General features: G+C 39.5%; 1 protein-coding gene across 5 annotated transcripts in view; it reads left to right on the top strand.

Moving 5' to 3' along the window:
* The first annotated feature begins 274 nt into the window (after positions 1-274).
* The window catches only part of SLC9A6 (solute carrier family 9 member A6), a 55,010-nt gene continuing 29,242 nt past the window's right edge, over positions 275-26,042 (top strand). Inside the window, exons 1-11 of one of the 5 annotated variants that reach the window (XM_027092474.1) lie at positions 275-389; positions 2,618-2,858; positions 2,993-3,217; positions 11,958-12,157; positions 13,766-13,843; positions 14,135-14,211; positions 14,515-14,627; positions 16,872-16,977; positions 23,023-23,164; positions 25,010-25,115; positions 25,412-25,500. In XM_027092474.1, the coding sequence (XP_026948275.1) occupies positions 3,049-3,217; positions 11,958-12,157; positions 13,766-13,843; positions 14,135-14,211; positions 14,515-14,627; positions 16,872-16,977; positions 23,023-23,164; positions 25,010-25,115; positions 25,412-25,500 (1,080 nt within the window). In that variant the 5' untranslated portion in view covers positions 275-389; positions 2,618-2,858; positions 2,993-3,048. Of the gene's footprint in view, positions 390-613; positions 723-1,357; positions 2,008-2,051; positions 2,298-2,617; positions 2,859-2,889; positions 3,218-11,957; positions 12,158-13,765; positions 13,844-14,134; positions 14,212-14,514; positions 14,628-16,871; positions 16,978-23,022; positions 23,165-25,009; positions 25,116-25,411; positions 25,501-26,042 lie in introns of those variants that run through there. The other 4 variants (XM_027092473.1, XM_027092475.1, XM_027092477.1 and 1 more) reach the window with 4 other exon arrangements.

Raw genomic sequence — 26,042 nt, 5'->3', positions numbered from 1 at the left:
GGAGGGGCGCGGGCGGGGTGCTGTTTCTTAAAAGAGACCTGAAGGCGGTTTTAGAGAACAGGAAGGGGGTGGAGAAGGAGCCGCTGAAGATGGTGGAGGGAGATGACAGTTGGAGTAGGTCCTAGAAGAGGCAGGAAGGAGGTGGCGGGATGCGGAGCGTAGACTGGGGCTTACGTTTCATAAGGGAGGAGGGAACAGCGCTAGCACTGAGGCTGGAGGGCAGGAGGAACGCGTGGGCACTGTTGGTATATTGAAGGGAGACCGCAGGCTGAGGACGGTGAGGACGGTGAGGACTGTTTTCCTGAGGATCTTGATTTTCCCAGTAAAAAAGGAGGCAAGTCTCGAACTCCGTGTGACTTACCTGTACGAGCATCGAAGGCGGGGCTGAGGTGTGTAGGTGCGGGGCGGTGGGGGGGAGGGGAGAGGAAGCTGTGAAGCATATACCCAAGTGCTTGGTGAAAGTGCAAGAGAGACCAGGAAGTCGTTAGAATACCGGGAAAGGAGAGGGTGTTAGCGCTTCGAGGCAGGGTGGAGCAGTAAGGAGCCTGGAACAACAATCAATGGGGAGTGAGCGGAGTTCCCGCTCCTCCTTCAGGCCACCTGATACAGGGCGTGAGCGTGAGTGTGTGTGTGTGGGTGTGTAGGACAGTGGAGTGGTGAGGAAATAAGCAGCCTCCACTTGAAACAGCGGCAGAGCTTGTGATGTCCTGAGCAAGATTCAGGTACCGGGAAAAGGAGGAGATGGAGAGGGCATCGGTGCAGCAACTGAGAGGGCTGGGCAGTTTGTTCCTAGTGGAGGGTACTCCAGAAAGCACATGACAAGGCTTGGCAGGGGGCAGCAGTAGTGAGAGGAGAAACTGGAGGGCGAGAGGCACACAGGGCACTGTTGGGTTGAGAAAGAAGTACATTCTGAGGGGAGCCAAGGGCTCATGGAGTTGGCCTGCCTGATAAAATTTTCGACCTCTCAAGATTCCTCCTGGAACTCTGCTCTAACGAGGTTGCTGGGGAAAGGGTGAGAGTGGGGATACTAAATCGCTGGGGCCAGTAAACAGAGGTAGAGTCTGGAGCTTGGAGACGTTTGCTAACTCCCGCCAGGCAAGCAATCTGTGACTTTCGTTTTGTTTTGGTTTTTTCTTTAGCTCCAAACACTAGGAGAATGAAAAATGGTTTTGTGCCGGGGCAAAACAGCCTTGGGTTGGGTGGTTAGGCCTGAAGAAGCGGGGATACTTCTTTGCTAGGTCTTCTGGTGTGACAGAGATAGGTCTGGGGCGGGGGGGCAGTGGGGAGACTGGGAAGGATCCTCACTTGGGTTTCTTGTCTCTACACAGCCCAGCCCTGTTCACACAGGGCAGTGAGGTTAGGCTGGAGGCAGGGTATAGGGGACGGGCAGCCATGAGGTTGGGAAGGGACAGGCAGACCCAGGTACTAAGAGGAGAGACTGGGCTCAGTCACTGGCACAGCTCCTGACCCAACAGGGATAGAATTCGGACTTAAGCACCATTCCAGCACTTTTTTTTTTTTTTTTTTTAGCTCACCATCCTCACAGAACTTAATGAGCTGGTTAATGGGAGTGAATCCACACTGGGACAGCTGGGAGTTGCCTGGATGTTGTTTGCCTTAGCAAAGAGGTTATATGGCCGTAATGTGGCCAAAACGTTTGAGAGTCATGACTTCTAGGCAGAATGATAGGAATTGGATTGATAGCTAGTATCATCAATGGTATGAAAGAATTGAGAAAGACTATATATCGGTAGGGGTAAAATGAGCTCATTTAAAAACATTTTTAGTTTTGGAGATTGGTAGGAGCCTCAGCAGGATATGCTCAGCATCCAACAGGTAGAGGCCTGAAGGGAGGGTGGCAGGTCAGGACTTGGGATCTGGAGTTCATTCCTGCAGAGGTAGAAATGAAACATTCTAGAGAAAGTCTAGAGGGAACAAAAAGCCCACAAAGACTAATGAGTGATCTGAGGAGAATGGAGAAAATAGAAATCCGCTGTTCTCAAAGAGGTGAGGACTGTGAAAATTCTGGTGTGCAAGGTTGAGAGGCTGAGAACAGGGAAAATACCCTTTGAGGAAGAGAGATGAGATATGGTGTCAAAGGTGGCTTCTGAGCTGGGGAAATCTGCTTTAAGATAGAAGGGAAAAGGAGCAAGAGGGGAAGGAGAAACTGATCACAGCACAAAAGATTTCTTCCTGGGGAGGGAGGGGAGTGTTTGGAGCATGGGTGAATTTGAGCACAAACCGATTGAATCTTTGTGAGATTGAAGAGTTTATCTGCAAGAGATGACTCACACCAGGTAATTTACGTGTAGAGAAAACCGAGCATACAGACACACACATAATCCTTACCTTTGAGTCAATTATTTGTGAACTACTACAGTGCTGTTGTTTTTTTTCCCTACGAGGACAGAACAAGCAGAATCCGATTTAAATTACAGATGGAGATTTAGGCCCTTCCCAAGAGGACAACTTCTTATCCTGTTAAGAGACACTGGGGGACAATATTGAGATGGGTTATGAAAGATCGATTCCCCTGAGAGCTCTAAGAATAGGATCGAACTAGACAGAGCGCAATTTGCCACGCTTTGATTACGCTGAGCCCAGGTTTCTTTTCCAGAAGGCAGTGGGCTAGATTCGACGGTCTTTCATTGCCTGGCAGCGGAGCCTGAGCGGGGAGCTGGTGCAGTGGGGGACAGAAGGCCAAAGGCTTGGGGCCCAGCGCGCTGGGAGTGTCGCGTCCCCTTTAAGAGCGGCGGCGGCGGCGGCGGCGGCGGCGGCGCGCGCTCCGACGGCTTCCCTGGGGCCCCGCCCCTTTCCCGTGAGGCCTCGGGGAGTGGTCCGACAGCCGGCGACTGCGGGTGAGGAGCGGGGCCGGGGGCGGGGGGAGTTATGTCTCGGCGCGGCTGGCTGCGGGCGCCCCTCCGCCGCGGCGTCGGCGGCGGTGGCCCCCGGGCCCGCCGGCTCACGCTGCCGCTCTGGTTGCTCCTCGCAGTGGGAGTCTTTCGCTGGGCCGGGGCTTCGGACGGCGCTGGCGGAGAAGCGAGAGCCATGGACGAGGAGATCGTGTCAGAGAAGCAGGCGGAGGAGAGCCACCGGCAGGACAGCGCCAATCTGCTCATCTTCATCCTGCTGCTCACGCTCACCATTCTCACGATCTGGCTCTTCAAGCACCGCCGGGCCCGCTTCCTGCACGAAACCGGCCTGGCTATGATTTATGGCAAGTGCCTCAAGCCCGTGTCCGCCCCTGGCGCTCCCCCCCTTCTCTGCTACCCGGCTGCCTCGCCTCCTCTCCTGGCCCTGCACGGCCTACGTTCGGCTCCCCTTCCAATTCCTTCCATTTTCCGTCTCGCCTTTCTCCCCCACCCCCGTTTCTCTCCCTCGCGCCCCTTTTTTCTGCTACGCCCCTTGTTTCTCTGCCTTACCCCGTTTCCTCCTCAGCGTCGCCCCCCGTTTTCTCCGCTTCGCGCCCCCCTTTCCTCTGCCGGTCCGCACCTTTTTTTCCTCCGACCCCACCCCCTTTTTCTTCCGCACCCGCCACCCCCTCCGCCTCTGCCTACCGAGCTCGGGACCTGGGACTGAGGATGGGAAGGGAGTGGGTGCGGTGTCTCAGATTAGGCTGAGGACTGGGGGAGGGGAAGCCAGCATAGCGATCCATTTCTCTGGGTGTCAGTTCGTTTAAGGTCCATTGAAGCTGCAGTAGTATCTCTGCTGCTCAGCATCTGACGTTCTTTTGGAGCCAGAGCCCACCTGTCCCCATCACCCAGATCTTGCTACGCCCTGTCCTTTGGAGGCTGAGAATGAAAAGCTGACTCCCGTGTACCCCAAGTAAAAACCTGAACAGGAAAGAAGCCGAAGAAGGCTTAGGGCATTTTTGATGACGTCCTGATGTATTGTACTATGCCTGTAATATCTGATATGGATACGTATGGTTGCCTCTTCTAATTCAGGCCGTGCCGCGGTGAGGACAAGAGGTAAAGATCTTCCAGCAGCATGTTGTACTGTAGGATGATCAGGACAGTTCGGCCAAACAGTAATTAGGAACACCACGCATATGCGGTATTATGGGTGACTTGCTGGTAGCATAAGATTATTGACAGATCGTTGAGTAAATGGCTTCAGTTCTTGTGTCTTAGTGTGCTTTCTTTGCGAGGTTTCTTATTTATCTTTATTTTTTGGTCATGAGGAGAGAAGGGCAAATCAAACCATGGACTCGGAGGCGTTTTGGCCTCATGAGAGGAAAAGATGCATATTGCTGACTGTCTTAATCTAAGATGACAGCGGAGGCATATATGGCTGGAGAGATGAGGGCAGACAAACAATCCTTTCTGTGCAGTACACGAGCGAAGATTATCTTCATTTGGAACAGGCTTAAACTGATGAGCTTGTTGAGCTTTGTGTCTCAGGCTTGCAGATAGGTGGGAGAAGCCTTGGCACAAAAGGACCTTTCTCCACACACGCCCCCCCCCCCGCCCCTTTCCAGTAAATACAGGCTTCTGGAACGTGCAGCTCAAGGGTAGCATAGCAAGGAAAGGTAGTTGTGTCCATCAGGAAAATGCAGGAACTCAGGCTTATTTTTCATTTGTAAGGTAATAAAATTCTAAGCCTGTGTGCAAAATACCTTTGCTCCCTAGGATTCTTAGTTTTTAGACATATTGGGTGGTTTTCATATTTCATGGGGTTTTTTTTGCATTCTATTTGCAGTGCTCCTTAAGCTAAATTAGCCAGATAAGCTATATATCTCTATATAATTTCTCTGTATACCTGTGTGTGATTTATTTACTATCCTCAACAAACCTTTGCTACTCAGCCTACTATGTTATGCACAGAAAATACAAAGAAGTATATGATCCCCACCTTCAAGGAACTTATCCTTCTTGGGTAGACAGGTCATATAAAGAAAATAAAGGCATCTTAAATTCCATTAAATACCAAGTAAGTATTACGGTGTTAAAAGAAGGAACTGATCACAGAAACCTCTTTCCTGTAGAGAGATATAGTGTGATGAAGTGGTTAAAGATGTAAGGCTTTAGACCAGAGGTCTGCAGATTTTTTCTGTAAAGGGCCAGAGAGTAAATATTGTCGGCTTTGTGGATCACATCAATCTCTGTGTTGTGGAAATGTGTTGCATTTTTTTCTTTGTTTTGTTTTTTTCCTTTCTGTAAACCTTTAAAAATTTAAAAGCCATTCTTAGCTCTTGGACCATACAAAAACAGACCATCACTGTGATTTCCAACCCCTGCTTTAGAGTCAGACCTGGGTTCCTGCCTTAGTATGCCAATAACTCTGTGTGATCTTAGGCAAGTCCCTTACCTTCTTACACTGTCATCTATAAGTTAGGAACAATGATAGTAGCATTATTGTGAGGAAGAAATGTTTTTAGCTTAGTACCTGACCCCTAAGTAAATGCTCATTAAATGAGAGCTGCAATACTATTATTATTATTGCTGTTATAACTGCATTTTCTCAGATTAGGCTCAGAATATTTCTTTTAATTATTCAGTCTTGTAAGTTAAGAGGCAGATATAGTATTTTTTATAAAAATCAAATAGGGACTTAGAATTTCCCTGAAAATATTTGTTCTTTGGTAGTTGATAATCATTAACCTCCTCTAACTCTTGGGCTAAAGGAGAAAAATGGGATTACTGATTGCTTTCTCTGATGTTTCTAAGTTAATGAAAAGTGATGGAGTACCTTAGTGTTGGTATTTTGTGAAGGAAAAGCAAGGGTATCTCTTGTGGAATATAAAGTGAAAGAGTGTTATCTGTGAGTCGATTTGGGTTGATTTGCCACGACTTGGCATTCTTTAGCCTGTCTCATTTTCTCAATATGGGTGATGGGGGCTGTGGATGAACAGCCTCCTGACCAACTCCCAAGTCCAGTTTGAGAAAAGATGGGGCTGGGTCAAAGTATTTTTACTGCCATGGAAATGGACATTTTCTAATCCTAATTACCATCTGCCATTTACCTATTTTTACGACTCTTGTACCATTATAGCTGTTACGTTAATGTATTATTTTAAGACCTTTATTTTTCAGCTTGACTTCCAGATGAAAGGGCTTCTTACTCTGGGAATGTCCAGACCTCCAGGATTCAGCCCACTGATGATTTAGCTATCTAAATCCCAGAAAAATGCTACTTAAAATAAGCTTCTCCTTTATTTTTTTGAGAAGCCGGGGTAAAAAGAGAGAGCGAGATTAAGTTGCCAATGTGGTCAGTTTCTAGATTGTAATATAGCCTAATTGCCCCAGTTACAATGTCGAAGCACCCAAGTGTTCTGTTCATTGGGCTAGCTTGCTTAAGAAGCTTAAAAGTGAGTCACCGTTAGTAAGTCTGAAAAGTGATCACTCACTGCAGTATGCTTACAGATGGTATAAAAATCAGAAGACAGGGAAGCAATATTTATTATGCCTTAAACTACAGCATCCAGAGCCCTAGGTTTAACTAATGCGATTTATCAATAAATATTTATTAAGTGTCTTTGATGTATGCGATATGATGAGAAATACAGATATGAGTCATCATCCGTGTCCTCAAAGCACTTACAATCTAGTGACTGAATAGGTAGTGTTTACTGAGCATTATAATGTGTTATATACTGCTTAGGTGCTCAACAAATATCATCTCATTTAAACCTCATAACGACCCTGTGAGACGGGTACTATTATCTTTCCCATTTTACAGATGAGGAAATTGGGGCACAGGGAGGTTAAATGACCTGCCCGAAGTCACATAACTTGTAAGTATTAAGGCAGGATTCAAACACAGTCAATCGGCCTCAGGAGCCCCATTCTCTTAGCCCCTTAAACCGTATTGCCTCATGTTGAAGAGATAAAACTTATCTATAAAGACAAAACAGGTTAGTATTATCATCACTACATATGAGGAAACTGAGGTTCAGTGAGAAGTTATGTACCCTAGGATCACAGACTAGAACTTGATGGAGCCAGAATTCATACTTCTGTCTGCCTTCCAAACTTGTGCTTTTTCTCCTACACTCTACTGTACTAAATTTAATAAGGTTGGATATGAAGGGAGTTAACACTTAAAGTTACAAGGGTTTTGGAGGTGAGTTGTGAGGGAAGCTTATGAGAGAATGGAGACATAACCACCAGAGAGCAAGTTAGTAGTGATGAGAGAGCAAGGAGGTGATTAGAAAATTATAGAGACTTTGGAAATAGAAAACCCAGATTTCAGTTCTGGTTTTGCCACTTAATGCCAAGTAATGTTGGGCAAGTCATTTATCCCCATTTTATAGATGAGAAAATAATGACTGAGAGATTTGTAGTAGTTCAATTAGCTTTTCAGACAGAATCTAACAGCATTCTTCAAGAAGTAGATAAGTGTTATATATGTACATACACACAATATACACACACACATAAATAAATACACACACACATACATGTACTTTTTAATCTGTAGAAATCTTATCAATTTTGGCCACACTCAATACCCCAGTGATATTCCTTCCATATTTTTGACTATTAGAGGCTTCTAGTGTGATAATCTGGAAGAATGTGCTGAAATCCATTAGAAAACCAATTTCCACTGTGAGGCTCATACAGTGTTGCGGCCTTGGGTGATACTGAGTTCTGTATCCCTGGGAGGGTCTCCAGCACAAGAGGGTCAGGAATGTGTAGGAGGAATGGGACTTCTCTGTTTTGTGAAAGATATCTCTTTGTGGTTGTACTCTTTGTTGCCTGTTAGTGATAATTTTAAATTTCATGATATCAGTAGTTTTTGTGCCTCTATCTATGTAGGAGGCTAGAATTTTCTGCCTTATCCCCTTAACAAAGCACTCCTTTTGTGTACTTTCTGTTTAGTGAGAATTGCTTTAACTCTGTGATTAGGATTTGACCTTTCACAGAACCCAAGTTAACTTGATCTGTCAACTGTATTCAAAGAAATTCCAATTTTTCAGCTGTCTGATGCTTTTATAAAAGGATCTTGATTTTTTCCAACCTAAGTAATTATTCTCCTTGCTGGTGTTCTAACTGCCAAGGTGTGTGTTTCAGATTTGTCCAAGTGCTGAGCCCTCCTCAGGGCACCCAGTGACATTTCAGCATTGGGTCAGGGCGTGGTAGAACCAGTGGGTACTCTTCCTTACACAGTCAAGCTTGGGGATATGGAAAGAATTTATGCTGATATTTTTACTGTTTGTAGTAGCTTAACTGTGATTTTTACACATAAATGTAATGGGACAACTTACTACTACTGAACATCTTAATTAGAAGGTCTTGTGAGATAGTAGAGAAAAGAGCTGTCCCTATATCATATAGGCAGGATGACTATGGATTGATAGCCTTTTCTCTCCCAGGTTATGTTTATCAAACATGGTTGATATCCAGCCATCACTTTTTAATTTTGTTTCTTTTTTTGGAGGTGAGATATTTTCAAAGTGTATCTTTCATTTATTATTTTTAAATTTTAAATGAATTTATACCCCCTTCACCCATTTCTACCACCTCCCATCCCCATCCCCATGTCTCTGGCAACCGCCAATCTGTTCTCTGTATCTATTGAGCTTTGTTTTTTATTTTTTTTTTAGATTCCACATATAAGAGAGAGAATACGGTATTTGTGTTTCTTTGTCTAACTAATTTCACTTAGCATAATGCCCTTGAGCTCCATCCATGTTGTTTCAAATGGCAAGATTCCATTCTTTTTCATGGCTAAATAACATTCCATGGTGTATATGTACCATATCTTATCCATTCATCCATCAGTGGACACTTAGGTTGTTTCCATATCCTGGCTATCGTAAATAATGCTACAATGAACATAGGGGTGCGTATATCTTTTTGAGTTAATGTTTTCATTTTCCTTGGGTAAATACCCAAAAGTGCAATTGCTGGATCATATAGTAGCTCTTTTTTTAATTTGTTGTGGAACCTCCATACTGTTTTCCATACTGGCTGCACCAGTTTACATTCCCACCAACAGCACATAAGGGTTCTCTTTTCTCCACATCCTTGCCAACACTTGCCATTTTTTGTCTTTTTTATAATTGCCATTCTAACAGGTGTGAAGTGATATCTCATTGTGCTTTTGATTTGCATTTCCCTGATGATTAGTGATATTGAGCATCTTTTTATGTACCATTGGCCATCTGTGTGTCTTTTTTGGAAAAATGTCTATTTAGATCCTCTGCCCATTTTTTAATCAGATTGTTATTTTGGTTTTGAGTTGTATGAGTTCTTTATATATTTTGGATATTAGCCCCTTATCAGGATATGATTTGCAAATATTTTATCTTTCATTTATTTTAAATCTGAACCTTTGTTAAAACGTTTTTTAGAGTCGATGTCATTGTACTGTTTACCAGTTACTCGTTGCTGCTCACTTAAAAAAAATACATGTGACTGTAAGTTGACCAGAAGGATCCTTCATCTCTGCTTCCTCCTCCCTTCTCAGCCAACTACTGCTCTTACACTCCCCGTTTCTGCTTTATCGCTTCCCACTCTGGCTTCTGCTCCCACCTCTTCACTCAAACTGCTCTTAGCAAGGTCACCTATGACCTCCTTGTTGCCAAACCCAACGGACACTTCTTAATGCCTGTCTTCCTCGACTTTGCTGCAGCATTTACTAGTTTTCACCACTTCCTCCTCTGTTCTTCCTACTCCTGTGGCTTTTCTTTCTTAGACTCCTTCATCATCTCCTTCTCCTCTACCAACCCCTTAATTTTGGCATAAAACTCCGAGCATATATCCATAGTCCTCTTCCCGCTTTGTTTGCTCCCTAAGTAATCCCATCTGTGCTTCACTTCAACCATCTTATGACTGCTAAGTGTATATCTCCAGTCCAGATCCACCCCCTTCCTTGAGGTCTGGATCCCACATACTCAACTGTGCATGTGTCACAGGTACATCAAACTCAACATGTCCAAAACGGAGCTGCGCATTTCCCCCTGTAAGTCTGTTCCCTGTCCCACTGACTGGCCCTCCTACCCCCCGATTGCCTAGGCCAGCTTACCCACCTAGTTGCCAAGTCAATTTAGGTTCCTCTTAGTTTTTCATCTCCCTTCCTCCCAGTCCAGTCAGTCACCACATCCTTCTACAAGATAATACTTTCTAAAAAAAATCCCCCTCTCTCCCTATCTCTGCTCTCTTAGATTAGGCCCTGCACTCTTAGTGCGTGAATGACCTCAGTGGCCTTCTATCTGGCCTTTCTGAACCTCTGTAGTCTAGACCAGTCTTGCTAAAATAAAAATCTGATGTCAAGCCCTTTGACATCTATGGTTCTGTGGCTTCCTTTTGCTTTCAGGACAAAGTCTACACTCCCTTCCCCAACATGCGAGGTCTCCTGTTTCACACCTCAACTCTTGCCACTTTATATCCCAGCCATACTGAACTATTTATGATCCCCTAAACGGGCTGTGTTTCCTCACTCTTCCTTGACTGGGTATGTACTACTATTCCTCCTACCTGGACAACCATTTTCTCTTACTTTGTTACTTGCTTAGGTGACACCTCTGGAAAGACTTTCCTAATGTCCCACTCCCTCAGGCTTCCTTAGGTACATCTTTTCTGTTTTTATAATACCTTGTATATATGTGTGTGTGTGTGTGTGTGTGTGTGTGTGTGTGTGTATACACACACACACACACACACACACACACACACACATATCGTGTTATAATTGTTTATTCAGTCTGTTTTCACCAACTGGACTGAGAGCTGCTTGAAGGCGGGACCTTGTTTTCATCTGTGAACCCTGGGGGCCTACTTAGCATAGTAGTCCAATCATATATATTAAAAGAAAGGCTGACTGGTTAGGGTGAAAGAGAAAGGAGAAAGGAGACAGGAAGGTAAAATGCCACTAATAGTGGAGTTAAGGAAAGTTCCAGACGTTTGAGTTCAATTTGCAGTTGAGGTATATCTATACACTGGAACATTATTTGACCGTAAAAAGGAATGAAGCGCTGATACATGCTGCAATATGGATAAACCCTGAAAACATTATGCTAAGTAAAAGAAGCGAGACATAAAAGGTCACATATTGTAGGATTCTACTTATATGAAATGTCCAGAATAGGCATAGAGAAAAAGTAGATTCGTGGTTGCCAGGGGATGGGAGTCAGGGTGGGGGAAATGGAGAGTGACTGCTAATAGGTCTAGGGTTTCTTTGTGGAGCAATGAAAATGTTTTGGAATTGGATAGTAGTGATCAATATCCAACTTTGTGAATATACTAAAAGCCACTGAATTGTACAGTTTAAAAGGGTAAACTTTGTATAGAATTATATCTCAATAAAATCATTATTAAACATTTTGATCAGTATAGGTTTATAGTACCTAGATCATTGTGCATATTTGAATGTCAATATGATGATCTAAGTAAAATTCCAGCAATACATTGACATAGTGTCAAAGTCAGGACTTCTGTTCCATGTTTTGATTTTGAAACATATTTTAAAATTAAAATCTCACCTTTTAGTATTAGAAGAACTCAATCTAGAAAAATTATTGACTTTCCAATTTGTAAAATTTGTGTTATTTGGCCAGCCATGTGATTTAGGAATAACTTGAAAAATGCATGTGTTTAAGTCTTGTGAATTGATGGATGGAGGTGGTAAACACATTTCTAACATGATTACACAGTTAGGTTGGGACACCTTGGAGCATATTCTGTGTACAGATGACTTGAAGGTATTTCCTCATTTTGTTACCTTCCTAATCACTTATTTATATCTTGATCTAGGGACGCAATGATACACGTTGTTACCCTAGGGAATGTTTTCCCTTCCTGTCCCACTGGCTTATGTGAATATCGAACTCTTAGATTTGTGAATTTAGTAATACTTTAAAATGTAACTTCATTTGGTCTAAAAATGAGTTTAGAATCACAAGGGACTATCATAAGAGGTTTTCTGTTATCAATTCAAAGGTATGTGTGGGGTACAAAAGAAGTAGTCTCTGTCTGAAAGAAGAGCTTATATTATTCTTTTATTATTTCCAGGTCTTTTGGTGGGCCTTGTGCTTCGATATGGCATTCATGTTCCAAGTGATGTGAATAATGTGACCCTGAGCTGTGAAGTGCAGTCAAGCCCAACTACCTTATTGGTAAATGTTAGTGGAAAATTTTATGAGTATACGCTGAAAGGAGAGATCAGTTCACATGAGCTCAATAACGTTCAAGATAATGAAATGCTTAGAAAGGTAAGTTCTTCGTTAAAGGGAATCTTTGGATTTTTTTAAGGTATATAATAGCAGCAAAGTGATTCAGGAGAAAAATAATGCATTTTTAATGATATTTAGAATAATCAGTCTTTTCAAATGGAGTAAAACCTCAACTAATGAATGTAATGCAAGGCTAAGGAAATTGACATGTCTATAGTTTGCTTTTCTGATTGAGGCTAAGTACTACAACCCTTTTTGTTTCACTCTGTAGTGTTTACAGTTGTAATAAATGGTGACCAGTATTGAGTGAAGCAGAATTTATAAGTGTTTCTTTCAATTTGCTTATGGCCCTTAGAGTTTTATAGTACTTTAGCACATTGAGTTTATTTGATAATACCTAAAATATTCCATTAATATTTTTTTGAATTCTTTCTTGCCTTGATTGTGTTCTGTGCTGAGCACAAGTTAATCTTTCTTTGATTCATAATCTGGCACAACTTCAGGGGCCTCAGCCTGAGTATCAGGTACTGTACCATGGTGTGCGTGAAGCTTGATGTAGGTTGGGTTGCAGTCTTACTGGCTTCCAGACATTCCTGGAGCTGCTTTCTCCTGTCCTTCCCATAGTTGCCATCCTGAAGCTTCTCAGGGCCTCTTTGCTCATGTCTCTGTTTTCGCCCACCCTTGGCCATTTGCCTCCACTTCTGCCTTCTACATTGGCAGGACTTGGCTTTTATAGCTACTTGGTTGTGTTCCTGACCATCTTTAATGCTTTTAAAAATTTCATACGAACTTACAGTTTACTTTGCAGCAAGAGGTTTTTTTCCACCTGTGGAAAATTCCAGTTCCTTAAGAGTTCTAGGAAATGAAATTTTAGCATGAGTATGTGTAGCTGCTCTGTGTTCATGTCAAATACTACAGCCTTATGAACAGAAGGGGGCGTCTGTATTATTATAGGAAATAGGTATTAAAAGGAATGGGCTGGGGCTTCCCTGGTGGCGCAGTGGTTGAGAGTCCGCCTGCCGATGCAGGGGACACGGGTTTGTGCCCCGGTCCGGGAAGATCCCACATGCTGCGGAGCGGCTGGGCCCGTGAGCCATGGCCGCTGAGCCTGCGCTTCTGGAGCCTGTGCTCCGCAAAGGGAGAGGTCACAACAGTGAGAGGCCCGCATACCGCAAAAAAAAAAAAAGGAATGGGCTGTCAGGACTAGAAATCTGACTTGTGCAGAAACTTTTTACCACAATATTATGTTATATACCTTTAGAGATGTTACCTATGCAAGAAGTCTGTTTCCTCTTGCCAACAACAATGCTGTACCCCCAAATTTTATGTTGCCAGTTTTGGGTCTCTTATTTAAAGCAGACATGTTCATACTTTCTCTTATTTAAAAAATTTTTGCTATCATAGTATTTTAAGATACTTTGCACAGATAGGACTTAACTGATTGTTCCAACGCCATCATCTCCTTGTCATTTGGTTGAGAAGTGGAATAACAGCTATCCTATATGAAATATTTTTCACTTACCACAGTGGTAATATTCTTGCCTTTTGCCAGTTTAACATTTAATCTTTTTTTCTTTTTGCTCATTTGATAATGTAATAAGAAATCTCCTGAGGGAATTCATCTAAAAGAATTCTTTATTTTAACAGGTTACTTTTGATCCAGAAGTATTTTTCAACATATTACTTCCTCCTATCATATTTTATGCGGGATATAGTCTGAAAAGAGTAAGTGCTTTTGTATTTCATATACTTTGAACAGCCTTAAACTCCATGGACTTTATCATCTTCGACACCTTCAGAAACAGGCAGTTCCTTCCAGGTTCCTCTCCCTCCTCCCTCTCCTATCCTTTTGACATGCTGAAGTTTATGCCCATACAAAAATTCTTTCTCTTACTTATTTCCTTGAATGAATAATGCATTTAATATTAGCATAGCACACTAGAATAGAAAACCTTTTCTTTTTTAAATAATTGGTGAGTATTCTAACACGGTGTAACTTTTTTTTTTTTCCGTCAGAGACATTTCTTTCGAAACCTTGGGTCTATCTTAGCGTATGCTTTTCTTGGAACCGCAATTTCTTGTTTCGTAATTGGGTAAGTACTTGAAGCTTAAAACACTTTTAGCCTTCAAATTATCATTTTACAATAATACATATTTGACTTCTGCAGTATTGTATTCTCGAATGTGTCCAAGAACTTTTGCAGTAAAATGTATTCACACAGATAAGTTGTTTGAATTTTCCTTAAGGCTAAGGTGTTACCATATTTAAATGACATGCAGTAAATTTGGGATTAGTCACAAAGTACTACAGTAGACCCATCTTTCTGTTCTCACTGTATTGTAACTTCTTTAACAGTTGATTTTTTTTCTAAAGTAGACATATGTTTATTGAACAGATCAATAATGTATGGCTGTGTAACACTGATGAAAGTAACTGGACAACTTGCGGGAGATTTTTACTTTACAGATTGCCTGCTGTTTGGTGCTATCGTATCAGCAACTGATCCAGGTATGTTTTACATGAGTGTGGAGCTTAAGTACTTAAGTTGTACAGTGGTTTTCCATCAACACACATGTACGTATTTCTTCCTTTGAGGTGTAGAATTCAGGATTAGGTACTCCCCATCTTACTATACTTTCCAACTGTGGAGGAAAAAAACAAAATTAATGGCTCCTTTTGGCTTAAGCACACATTTGTTTCTTTTTACTGTATTTCCTATTACTAGTCCACAATTTGATGATGTTTAAATGAGGGCCGTAAGGTATTTTCTTCAGAAATTCAGGTTGGTCTCTATCCCTAGTGACTGGGTATAGAAGATGAACTATATTAGTTAAGATGGGTAATAACTATACATTTCCTTTCAAGCCTCTAGAAAACAGATCCCTAAAAATCTGTTTTACATTCAGCTATCTGCATTTAAGAGTAAGAAAAAAAGTTTTAAAATGATTGTTAGAAGGCTGTTGTGCTAGAACAAGTGTGATTTGGGGTCATTGGTGGGCAGTAATATACATTAAAGAATTGTTTTTATAAAATTGGCTTTTGGATTATAAAATAGTTTCGATATTAGCATGACTAGAGAATGAATTTAATTGTATTGAGTTAGATAAGTTAGATTGTAGTTTTTCTAATATAGTATTGGTGAGCTTCACAGCTACATTCAGATTAAGAACTTAGAGAATATATAGGCTGAAGAGCAGAGACTGCATTTTTTGAACTAAAGATGCAAGTTTTCTTTTACTGATGCTAGATTTTAGATCCTTGGTAGAGGTTTGTTCTCTTTTACCCTTTGACCTTGTAAGTTAATAATCTTTAATTATCATCCAGCATAGTCAAAGGTTATCTCTGAATTCCTATGTTAACTCTGATAACACAGGGTGTTATAGAAAGTAGGAAAATATGCTCTGTACTCTATAAGAGATGATTTTAGAAGCTCAGAGGACATTTTAGAGAGGTATTTGTATAGTTTGGCATTTTTAGAACTGAAAAGCAAATCGCCTCCTTAAAGATAGTCAGGGCTGCCCCCTTACTGTTTGTAGCTGTTCCCATTATCAGTATGAAGTTGGGATGGTTTTTGCAGGAAGCCAGTGGTCTCTGTTTTCCGTGTTCTCTTACTAGAAGCAAGGTCCTCGACTTTTCAAAATCTATGAGAAACCTGAGTCAGTTGGACTGGCTACATTACTTAAAACTGGTTTTGTTTTGGTGGGAGTATTGCCTGGATGGCTCAAGCAAAACTGTTCTGCTTATATAAAGCTGGATAGTTATATTTCTTCTGAATTATATAGGTATTTGCCCATATAATAATTCTATTATTTTGCAGTTGTTCACTTGATAGAAGGATGAGCCATAGGTTCTCTTTTTAAAATTCTACAGCATTGCTCCTGCCCTCCTTTTCTCCTTCTCTTGGTTAGCTTTGATATCAGGATATTCCAGATGAAATGCTTTGCAGTAGAAACTATATCTTTTAAAATACAAGCTTCCTGTTTTTTGGTTGGCATTTGAAGAGGCTCTCCCAACTCTGGTTATAATAATCTTTCATGTCTGCTTGGGTTTATTTAGCAAGCGAGCTGTACGTGACTCAGCAATTAAAGTTATAATGCAACTTCAGTCTCTTCTGATTTTCTAAGAATTCTCATGTAATTGTTTCCTAAGAGAAGGTTTTTTTTCTTCTCAAGCTGTAATAGCCTGATGATTGGATTCTTATTAAGTTAAATATAGCAGCTGTAATTCTGGTCATAAATTTTATCCCAACCGAAAACCAAACTTGTGTTTTCATTTCCTACTGTCTTTGCTAAACTGGTGTGCTTGAAATTTGTAAGTCAAATAGAAGTGAGTTGTAAGGCTCCAAGGAAAAAATGAAGTTTGCAGCAGGAAATGCTTTTCATAATAGTTTTCTTCATCAAAGATTAATGATCACCTGGTCTGTAAGAAATTCTGCATGTATTTTTTATGGAAAAGAAATGTACAAGACAAGATTATTAGCATTTGCATGAAGAATGTAGGCCAACTCAGTCCTCCAAGGTTATTTTCAGGTGTTTGTAAGAGAGAGAAGGGAGATATTACAGGTACACAGTTATGGAAAAGAAAAATATTGACATAAAATTACTGAATCTTTGATATGGTAAGAGAATGTTTATTAGGATTGAATTCTGAGATGAAGAATGAATTTCTAAATAGCTATTACGATCATCTGTGAAGGGAAAAATGTTATATTTGTAATGTCTTAATATTCCTCTGACTCTTTCTACTTGCTAGTGACTGTTCTTGCCATATTCCACGAGCTTCAAGTTGATGTTGAACTCTATGCACTTCTTTTTGGTGAAAGTGTCCTGAATGATGCTGTTGCCATAGTGCTGTCTTCGTAAGTGTTTGTTTTCTTATTATATTCTGTATATTGAATGTTAGGGTTCTAAGAACCAAAAGTCACTTATTGAGTGAAGTGCATTATGAATGGAAACATTTGAAAAACTGAAGCATTTTTTTCCTCTTGAAGAAATATATACTTATAGATAACGTGGAAAATGCACGGAAGAAAAGGAAGGGAAAAAAATGATATGTACTCCTGACACCTAAAGACAATTACTGTAAACATTCTAGGACATTTTTTAAAATTCTTTTTTTTCTATGCATAGTATTTTTACATAGTTGTGATTGTAGTGTATGTATAATTTTGTATTCTGTTTTAATATTATAACATGGACGTTTTAGTTTTTCATCAAATTAAATTTTTGGCGTACATATATATTCGCATGGTTCAAAAATCACAACGATATAGAAGGGTATACATTGAAAAGTCACGTTCTTACTCCTGTCCTCATCCACCTGTCCCCGTAGCCCCTTACATAGGTAACCATTTTATTAGTTTCTTGTGTATCCTAGTATTTCTTTATTCAAATGTAAGCACACATATGAATAAATATTCTTATTTGCCTCTTATTTCTTATTTTAAAAGTAGCATGCTGTATATGTTCTATACCTACCTGACTTTCTCTCACATAACTATATTCTGGAGATCTTTCTGTATCAAAACAAGGAATTTTCTCATTCTTTGTTTGCAGGTGCATAGTATTCTATGAACTGTACTATAGTTTATTTAATCAGTCTCCTATTGGTGGAATCATAAAGGGTTTTCAATTCTTTGCTATCCCAAATAATGCTGCAGTGATTAACCTTGAACTTAACCTGTTTTATATATGCACTGGTATATTGGTAGGATAAATTCCCAGAAGTGAGATGAGTGGCTTAAAGGGTAAATACATTTGTAATTTTGTTACATTGCTAAATTGCCTGTCAAAGGTATTATGCTATTTTGCATTTTAACCACCAAATTGTGGGAGTGCCTGTTTCCTCATAGCTTCACCAACAGAGTATTTGTCAGACTTTGGTATCTTTGCCAATTTGATGATTGAGAAATACCTCATAGTTTAATTCATATTTCTCTTATTTAACATAATCATTTCAGAAACTTTTTAGAAGTATTAAATAATACACTTTTTAAAGATAATGAAAATGAGCAATATTTTAATCTAGTTATAGAAATTACTATACATGCTACCAGAAGGTGTTTGCAGGTGAAAGAATGGGTCTGAACCTCTGAGGAACTCAGTCCTGCCAACTCAGTCCTGCTAAGCAAATATCTAACCCTATAGACAGTTGCCTTTACTCCACACCAGAACTTTCTACAAGAGAGAAGTAAAACCCCTTCACCTTTCCTCCTTACTTTTATTTCTCTCCTTAATTTCCACTTCATTAACTATAAAAGAGTAATCAGTCACTGACTCTGGTTTACACAGCTTGATTGCCCCCATTGTCTAACAGCAAAGTGAAAATTATCCTTTCTGAGATGTAACACTAATCCCTTAAATGTTGTTTATGAAGATGTGCAAAAGATCAAATCTTCTTTTGTGAATGTAATGTATATAAATTCTACCCCCTCCACCATATTTATTGCCAGATTTTTTGCAGCTGTCTACAACTAATGTAAATTTAATTTAAGAAATAAAGCCCAAAGGCTAGAACTAATATTGATACTAAATGTATGTACCTTCAAGGATGATAGGTGCAAAGTAAAAGTTTTCTGTTGTTTGAAGGGAGGAAGAAATGGATAGTGTGGTTATAACTTACATGTTATAAAAAAAAATGAAGCTACAAAGATTGTTGAAGTTTTCAGCACATAAGAACATGTAAGATCACCAGTGCTACCAGACGAAGAGAATAGGGTACAGGCAGTTACTTTTAGCATCAATTCGCCATCCTAGATAATTATTCTGCTACTTAATCATTTACTAATACGTGTTCCTTCCTCATTGCCCTAATGGATTAAGAGTCAGAAAAATCTCCTTTCTGGTCCTATCTTAAGCTGATGTGCCCTGTGCCTTAGTTTTTCCATTAATAAAGTAACTTATTTCCTGCAACTTTAAGAACAGTTGAATAGTATTAAAAGAAGAAAACTCATCGGAAAATTTTGAGCTTGGGGGTGTACGTATCAGTGTTGGTGAAGAATAAATGTGTTAGAAAGAGAATGCCCTTTCCGTTACACGTCTCACAAAGAGGAAAGGACTTCTTGTCCTTCTGTTGCAACCTTTCTCAAACAGGGTCGTGTGAGAGAATTTAAGCCTTGTAGAGAACGATTCAAGTGATTCTTTCCTCAATTTTCCTAAGGATGGTACATAGCTAGTACTATTCTAGATTCACAGGCGATGAGTTAACTCATTCCATAGTCTGCTGGAAGTGTGGTGGAGAAGGACTGTATCTAAAGAGTATCATACCCGGGGAATCATTAGCTGTGTAAGTATCTTAATAGAAGTGAGCAAATGAGTTCCTGCCCAAAAGATGAAGGGAAACCAGTGATGTTGCTGGCTATGGGAGGTCACTAGCTGGAGTGCTTGGCGTTATGTTTTTCATCATCTTTCATTTGCCTCTAAAAGTACGTTAGATAGAAATAGTCTACCTTGTGTTGATTTCTGTTTGATGATTTTCTAATGTGTATATTCTATAGAAACAGCCTTTTACAAAGAGGGGGGCCCCTTTCTGAAGGACTTCTGCTTGGCAATTAACAGGTTAAGACATCTGTTCTTGAAATTTATGTTGGAAGTTGTTTTTGTTTGCTTTTTGACCTGTTAGGTTAGCAGTGACTTTTTTTTTTTGTTAACGTTAATGCTTTTAATCTGGTGAGGGTGGAGTGAAACTGGTTCCCTCATATATTGCTGTATGAGGTAGAGCTGTGTGTACTGATACAGTGTCATACATACCTAGTTAGAGATGAAGTCTAAGTTGCATAGCATACCTCTGAATGGATATACCATGATTACCCTGGAGACCTAAATTCATACTACTTTAAAATATGTTTTTAGGGTCATTTACATTTTATAGAATATAAGTGTGAGTAAACAAACATGGCTGACAAACTCTTTAACTTTACTGGTTATCAGAGATATACATATTAAATTAGTGGCCATTTTTACCTATTCAGTTAACAAGAAAAAAAATTGTTAGTGAAAATAGTTACTGCTGGTAATGGTCTAGTACAGTCATTCTTAACCAGGGACAGTTTTGCAGCCCCCTGCCCCCCAACCAGGGGATATTTGGCAATGTCTGGGGACATTTTGGTTATCATGAATGGGAGGAGGTTGCTACTGGCATCTAGTGGGTAGAAGCCAGGGGTGCTGCTAAATATCCTTCAATACACAGGACAGCACCCACCACCCAACAAATGATTATCTGGCCCCAAATATCAATAATGCCAGGATTGAGACACCCTGGAGTTGTAAAACTATATCACTTGTACATTGTTGTTGACATTGAGATTGGTATTACCTACTCTTTTATATTTTATCATTATGATAATAAAATTAATATTCAAAGTAGTTGACTTAGAAAGTAGAAAATTCCTGAAATTTCAGCTCTCAGAAATAACCACTATTAAGGTTTTTAATCCAGATTTTTTCCATTAGGATATTAGCATACATATAAATATATTAACTTTTAAACAGAAAGAGGCATAGCACTATACATGCTTTTCTGTAACTTGCTTTTTTCACATAGACATTGTACTGTATTAATACCTCCATTATCCCATTGTATGAATGCACTACAAATTTACCTCTCCAACCCCCTGTTGATTAATATTTGGTGTTTTCTAATATCGTACTATTGCGAATAGCACTGCAGTGAACATATTTATGTGTAAATCTGTGTGAATCCTTGAGAGTATTTCTGTAGGATATTTTTTAGAAGTAGAATTTCTAGGCCAATGGATATGATCACTAAAACATTGAGAGATGTAGTCATATTTCCCTCCTGAAATGTAATACAGATCTATTTGAAAGCCATTGTTCAACATGTAAAAGGAGCCATAGGTATAGTAATACCCTATTTCTAGGAATGTAGCACAGGAAAATCGTCCAAAATTTGTAGAAAGCACAAATAAGTTCTTTCACACTGTTATTTATAGTAGCAAAAATAATAGAAGCAAAACTTTTAAATGTCCGACAGAGAGGAAATGGTTAAATAAATTATGTTATATCCATTTGGATCATTTTTGAAGTCTTAAAAAACCATGGTTAGACTGTAATAATTCTTATGTCATTGTCAGTTGAAGAAGCAGAATTCAAAACCATATGTTCACTATGATTACAACTAAACATGAAATAGCATGCATGTAACAAAAAGAGGGGAAAGAAATACAGAAGGAAAATAATAGATCTGTCAGGGTAGTGGAATGATGGGGTGATTTTTCCCCCCTAAATTGTACATTGTATTACTCTCAGGATTTTTTTTAAGTATTCATAAAAATGCTACTGCCTCAAGATAAAATGTTGACTGATGTAGAAAAGATGAATTAAGATTTCAATCCAGAGGCCAACATTTGACTGAAAAGGAAGAAAACAAACCTGTCATCTCTTCTCAGCCCACCATGCTTTTCCTGTGTTCTTATACATTTTAGTGATTAAAGAATAAAATAATGATTAGTGTGAATCTTGAATTTCCATGAACCAATCCAGGGAAAGCAGTCTCAGGAGGCATGGCATCGATATTTTGTTCTTGCCGGCATTTTGAAAACTATCGCCAGGGAGGAAGGTTATTGTAGCAATATCCTTTCTTTTCTCCAGCCAGCCACTATATTTTCATGCTATAATGTAGTCAAATCTCATTTACAGTGGTGGAGCCCTTTATGTGTAGGTAAGATAGCATGACATTAAAGGCCATTTCCTATTCACTGAAATAATATCAAATCTACCAGTCCCAAAATGATCTGGTCACTTTGAAGATTTAAATGCAAATGTTTAAATTTTTCAATTCAGATTGAGTCTCAGAAATTTCTAGATGCCATTACCAGAAATTCATGTTAGAGTCATACTTCAATAAAATAGGTAAAATTAGGAAATTTTAGCTTGGTCTTAGATTTTATTTTGTTTTGTTCTGATTTTTAGTTTAACCAGCGAGGTATGAAGAGAACTTGGTAAACATGGTATAGCAAGGCCATTTTTTAGCCTTGAACCATAAAAAACATTGCAGTAACCACAGGGAGAATTCATTATATTCTTCGGAATGTGTTTTTTCTGCTTCTTTTCTTCAACATGACTTGCATGATGTCTTTGAGTCTGGATTTATTATAAAAACACTGGCACCTCAATTAACTGAGATGAGAACTGATTTAGTAATGGTAGGTGCTCTTGCCAGAGACCCACTAGCAACAGTGATTTTCTCCGCTGTATTTACTTCCTGGGGCGACTGTTTTAAAAGAAGTATTTTTAGACTAGGTTTGAACTGTGAGTTCAAGATGGAGAGTGTCCCTTCTAATTGCTTGTCTTGGCCTCTTACAGAGTGGCTTTCTTTCAGAAGTTCGAGGTGGAGGATCCAGCTGGGTATGCTAAAAGTACTGTCAAGTGGATTCTAATTCCTTGGCAGGCCTTTCAAGCCCTTTTATCTATAAAAGTCCATTTCAGTGAATGAATAGATAGGAGGCATTGGGCCCATTCTGTTATTCTAAAAGTTGAAAGGGTACTTTAGTCATCTTTTTTTTTTCCCACAGGAAAAACAAAATGTGACCGGGTTGAGTACTGAACAATATTCTTTATATTCTTATGCCTCTGTTGGAAATACGGGGAATTTTTCATTAGTTTGTTCACATTAGTACATTAGGGCTTTCAGGCACTCAGTACCAGTAAGTCATAAACAGAGTCACAAAAGAATAGTACTGCACAGTATCTTGAGGCTGGAGGAAAAGGCTTGGTCCAACCTTATTTTGGCAATTCAAATCCAAAGTTTTTGGTTTTTACGCCCTCTGATTTCATCTTCAAGCTCTACACTAGGTAATTTTTTAAAATTTATTTTACTCTTTTTTTAGATAATGTTTTAAAAGTAAAAGTTGCCTCTAGAAGTAAGAACCACCTCTCTTTTGTAGCTCAATAGTAGCATACCAGCCAGCCGGAGACAACAGCCACACCTTTGATGTCACAGCCATGTTCAAGTCTATCGGGATTTTCCTTGGAATCTTCAGTGGCTCTTTCGCGATGGGTGCTGCTACTGGAGTGGTGACAGCTTTAATATCCTTTTATTCTATTTATCTTTTCTTGTTAACCTCACAGAGTCATTGAATACTGTGTTCCATGGTCTCCACTAGTTCCATAATTGACATAGTGTTATAATTATGAACCTTATAAACAAGTACTTGGTTTGAAAACATTAGGCAATCATCTTTACCAATAAATAAAAGAATTTCATTGTTTTGTGTAGGACTTCATGCCCTCAAACACTCACTACAGAATTCTAATTGGACACAGTGACCCTTTGGGGGTGAACTTTTTTTTTTTAAGATCCATCCACTTTATTTATTTATTTATTTTTTAACATCTTTATTGGAGTATAATTGCTTTACAATGGTGTGTTAGTTTCTGCTTTATATGGGGTGAACTTTAAGGTTGTAGACTAAATTGATATAAACGTAGATATATTCCAAAGAGCCTCTGCTTGTTCTGTACGGCTGTTCATCCTGGCAGTATTTTGCTCTTCGTTTAATAGGACAAATAGGAATGTATGACCTCGATGCCAGTTGAACAAAATAAGGTTCCCAGGTTAGGATAGCTGGGAGTTCATCTCAGCTGTCACCGATTTTAACCTTCCGCTCTCGAGTCCTATGCACTGCCACTAATTTGCTGTTAGAAATATTGAGTAAGTCAATCTTGTATTCATTCAAAAACAACCCTCTTTTTTTTTTACTCATTGTAGTTTTAAGTTAAAATATAATAAGTTAAAATATAATAGAAAATGATAGTTTAATAAATGGATCTAAATTTTCTGTTATTGGATTCTTTAAGTGCAAATATCCCTAAAATTCTGGAACTTCAGTTTTCCTTTTTATATCAGTGTTTCATTCTTCAAAAAAATTTCTTGATTGCCTGCTACATGCCACATGCTATGCCCTGTGTATCAAAGATAAACAAGACAGACGTGGCCTCTGCCTTTTGGAGCTTCTGATATAGAAGCATTGACACTTCACCTCATGGGACCTCAGTGTAGGAAGGTAGAGGGCTGGGACAGCAGGGAAGATGAGTGGGGCTTGATCTCTAAAGAGCTTCCAGCTCTAAAACTTCTAAGGTACTTTCATATAAAACAAGTACTTTTTCTGAGAATATATTCATTTTCTATACTTCAGTTTTGTGGTGGAAGAAACTTGTCTTCGGGCTTTTTACAGACGAACTGAGGCATAAAAGGACAGTGAAAAGAGTTCTGAAGAAGGACCAGGATTTCTTCCCTAGCATAAGTTCCTTGAGGAACTTAATCTTTGTGTTGTAGTACACAGTTCTTGAAGAGAATGTAGACTCCAGCCTGAGATTCGCCACAGCTTGACACGGGCCCTTCCACTGGCAAGTAACATATACTTGTTAGACTAGTATGAGTGAGGGACGTGCCTCAGTTTCTTCATCATGGAATACTCCACATCACAGAGGTATTAGAGGATTAAATGAACATGAAATCTCATGGAAATGACATATTTCTTAATAGATATAAATTGCTATCATTATGGAAGCTGTCTCGCTTTGGGTCACAAATTAATAGAGTTGGCATGTTGTGTATCTGACCTGTCACTCCTGTCCTTTACTGTCATGTCTATTCTTTACTGTGTGGTTTCTAGCAAGGCATGTGATACCCGTAAAACAATTGGATGGACTAAGCTATAGGACTTTCTCATGGAAGGGAAGGCTGCTGACTCCTTAGTACAATGCTTGTATTCAGAGTTTCTTTGCTTTGGTACCTCCTTATTCTGTGACTTTTGTGTTAGAGACTGGAGAACCCTTCTTTTGCTTTTATGCTTGCCTTGCTTCGACTACTATTTTTTCTAGTCACACTTCTGTATTATGAGATCGTGTTATCAACCTTGACAGTCTTACGTGACAAAGTTCACCAAATTACGAGAGTTCCAGTTGTTGGAGACAGGCCTGTTCTTCTTGATGTCCTGGAGTACCTTCCTCTTGGCTGAAGCATGGGGTTTCACAGGTAGGTTACTTTTTCCTTTTAATTGTAAACCCTTACAAGGAGGGACTTAGCCAGTGATTTTTTTTCTGTGTGTGGACCAACCCCTCTAGTGTTTGAACACACTTGTTAGGGTTGGGATTTATGCTGTCACTTTAGAATGTAAAAGATTTTCAATGGAAGCGGTTCCTCTCAACAAAGTAAGTCACAACCGAAAATTTTAACACTAAGCATCTAATTTACTTCTGTAAAATAAGAGCCTCCGTATAGAAGTTGGGAACTCTCCTTTTATGTGAACTTGGAACTTGTTGTATTTATAGGTGTGGTTGCAGTATTGTTTTGTGGCATCACACAGGCCCATTATACATACAATAATTTGTCCACGGAGTCTCAGCATAGAACTAAACAGGTAAGAGAAACTTTATAGTTTGTGAATAAACTTTTCCTCCTTGCAGCAAAACAAATTTTTTCTTTACTGAAAAATAATCTTTGTTCTGTTCAAAGTGATGTCTGCTCATTTCAACTCCTCTTCTGTTGACTCCAGAGATAGATGGGATTGTCAGATTGAAGGGTGACAGCTTTTAGGGTATAGATAGGTCAGCAGAATAGCCAGGGGCTGTTATTATTGTGGCTCCAGTGGTCAGTCAGTTAACTTCCTTTCCTTGTTTCCCTTGTCTTATGACTTTTTATCCTTCCAGTTTTATTGAGATATAATTGGCATACAGCACTGTCTAAGTTTAAGGTGTACAGCATAAGGATTTGACTTACATACGTCATGAAATGACGACCACATCATCTCATATAGATACAAAATTAAAGAAATAGAAAAAAATTTTTTTCTTGTGATGAGAACTCTTAGGATTTACTGTCCTAACTATTTTCATATGTAATATACAGCAGTGTTGATTCTATTTATCGTGTTGTACATTACATCCCTAGTACTTATTTATC

The sequence above is a fragment of the Aethalodelphis obliquidens genome, unplaced genomic scaffold, assembly GCF_003676395.1.
Source record: "Aethalodelphis obliquidens isolate GAN/ISIS:26980383/991018 unplaced genomic scaffold, ASM367639v1 scaffold78, whole genome shotgun sequence".
NCBI lineage: Eukaryota > Metazoa > Chordata > Mammalia > Artiodactyla > Delphinidae > Aethalodelphis > Aethalodelphis obliquidens.
This window is presented reverse-complemented; position numbering and strand designations above follow the sequence as displayed.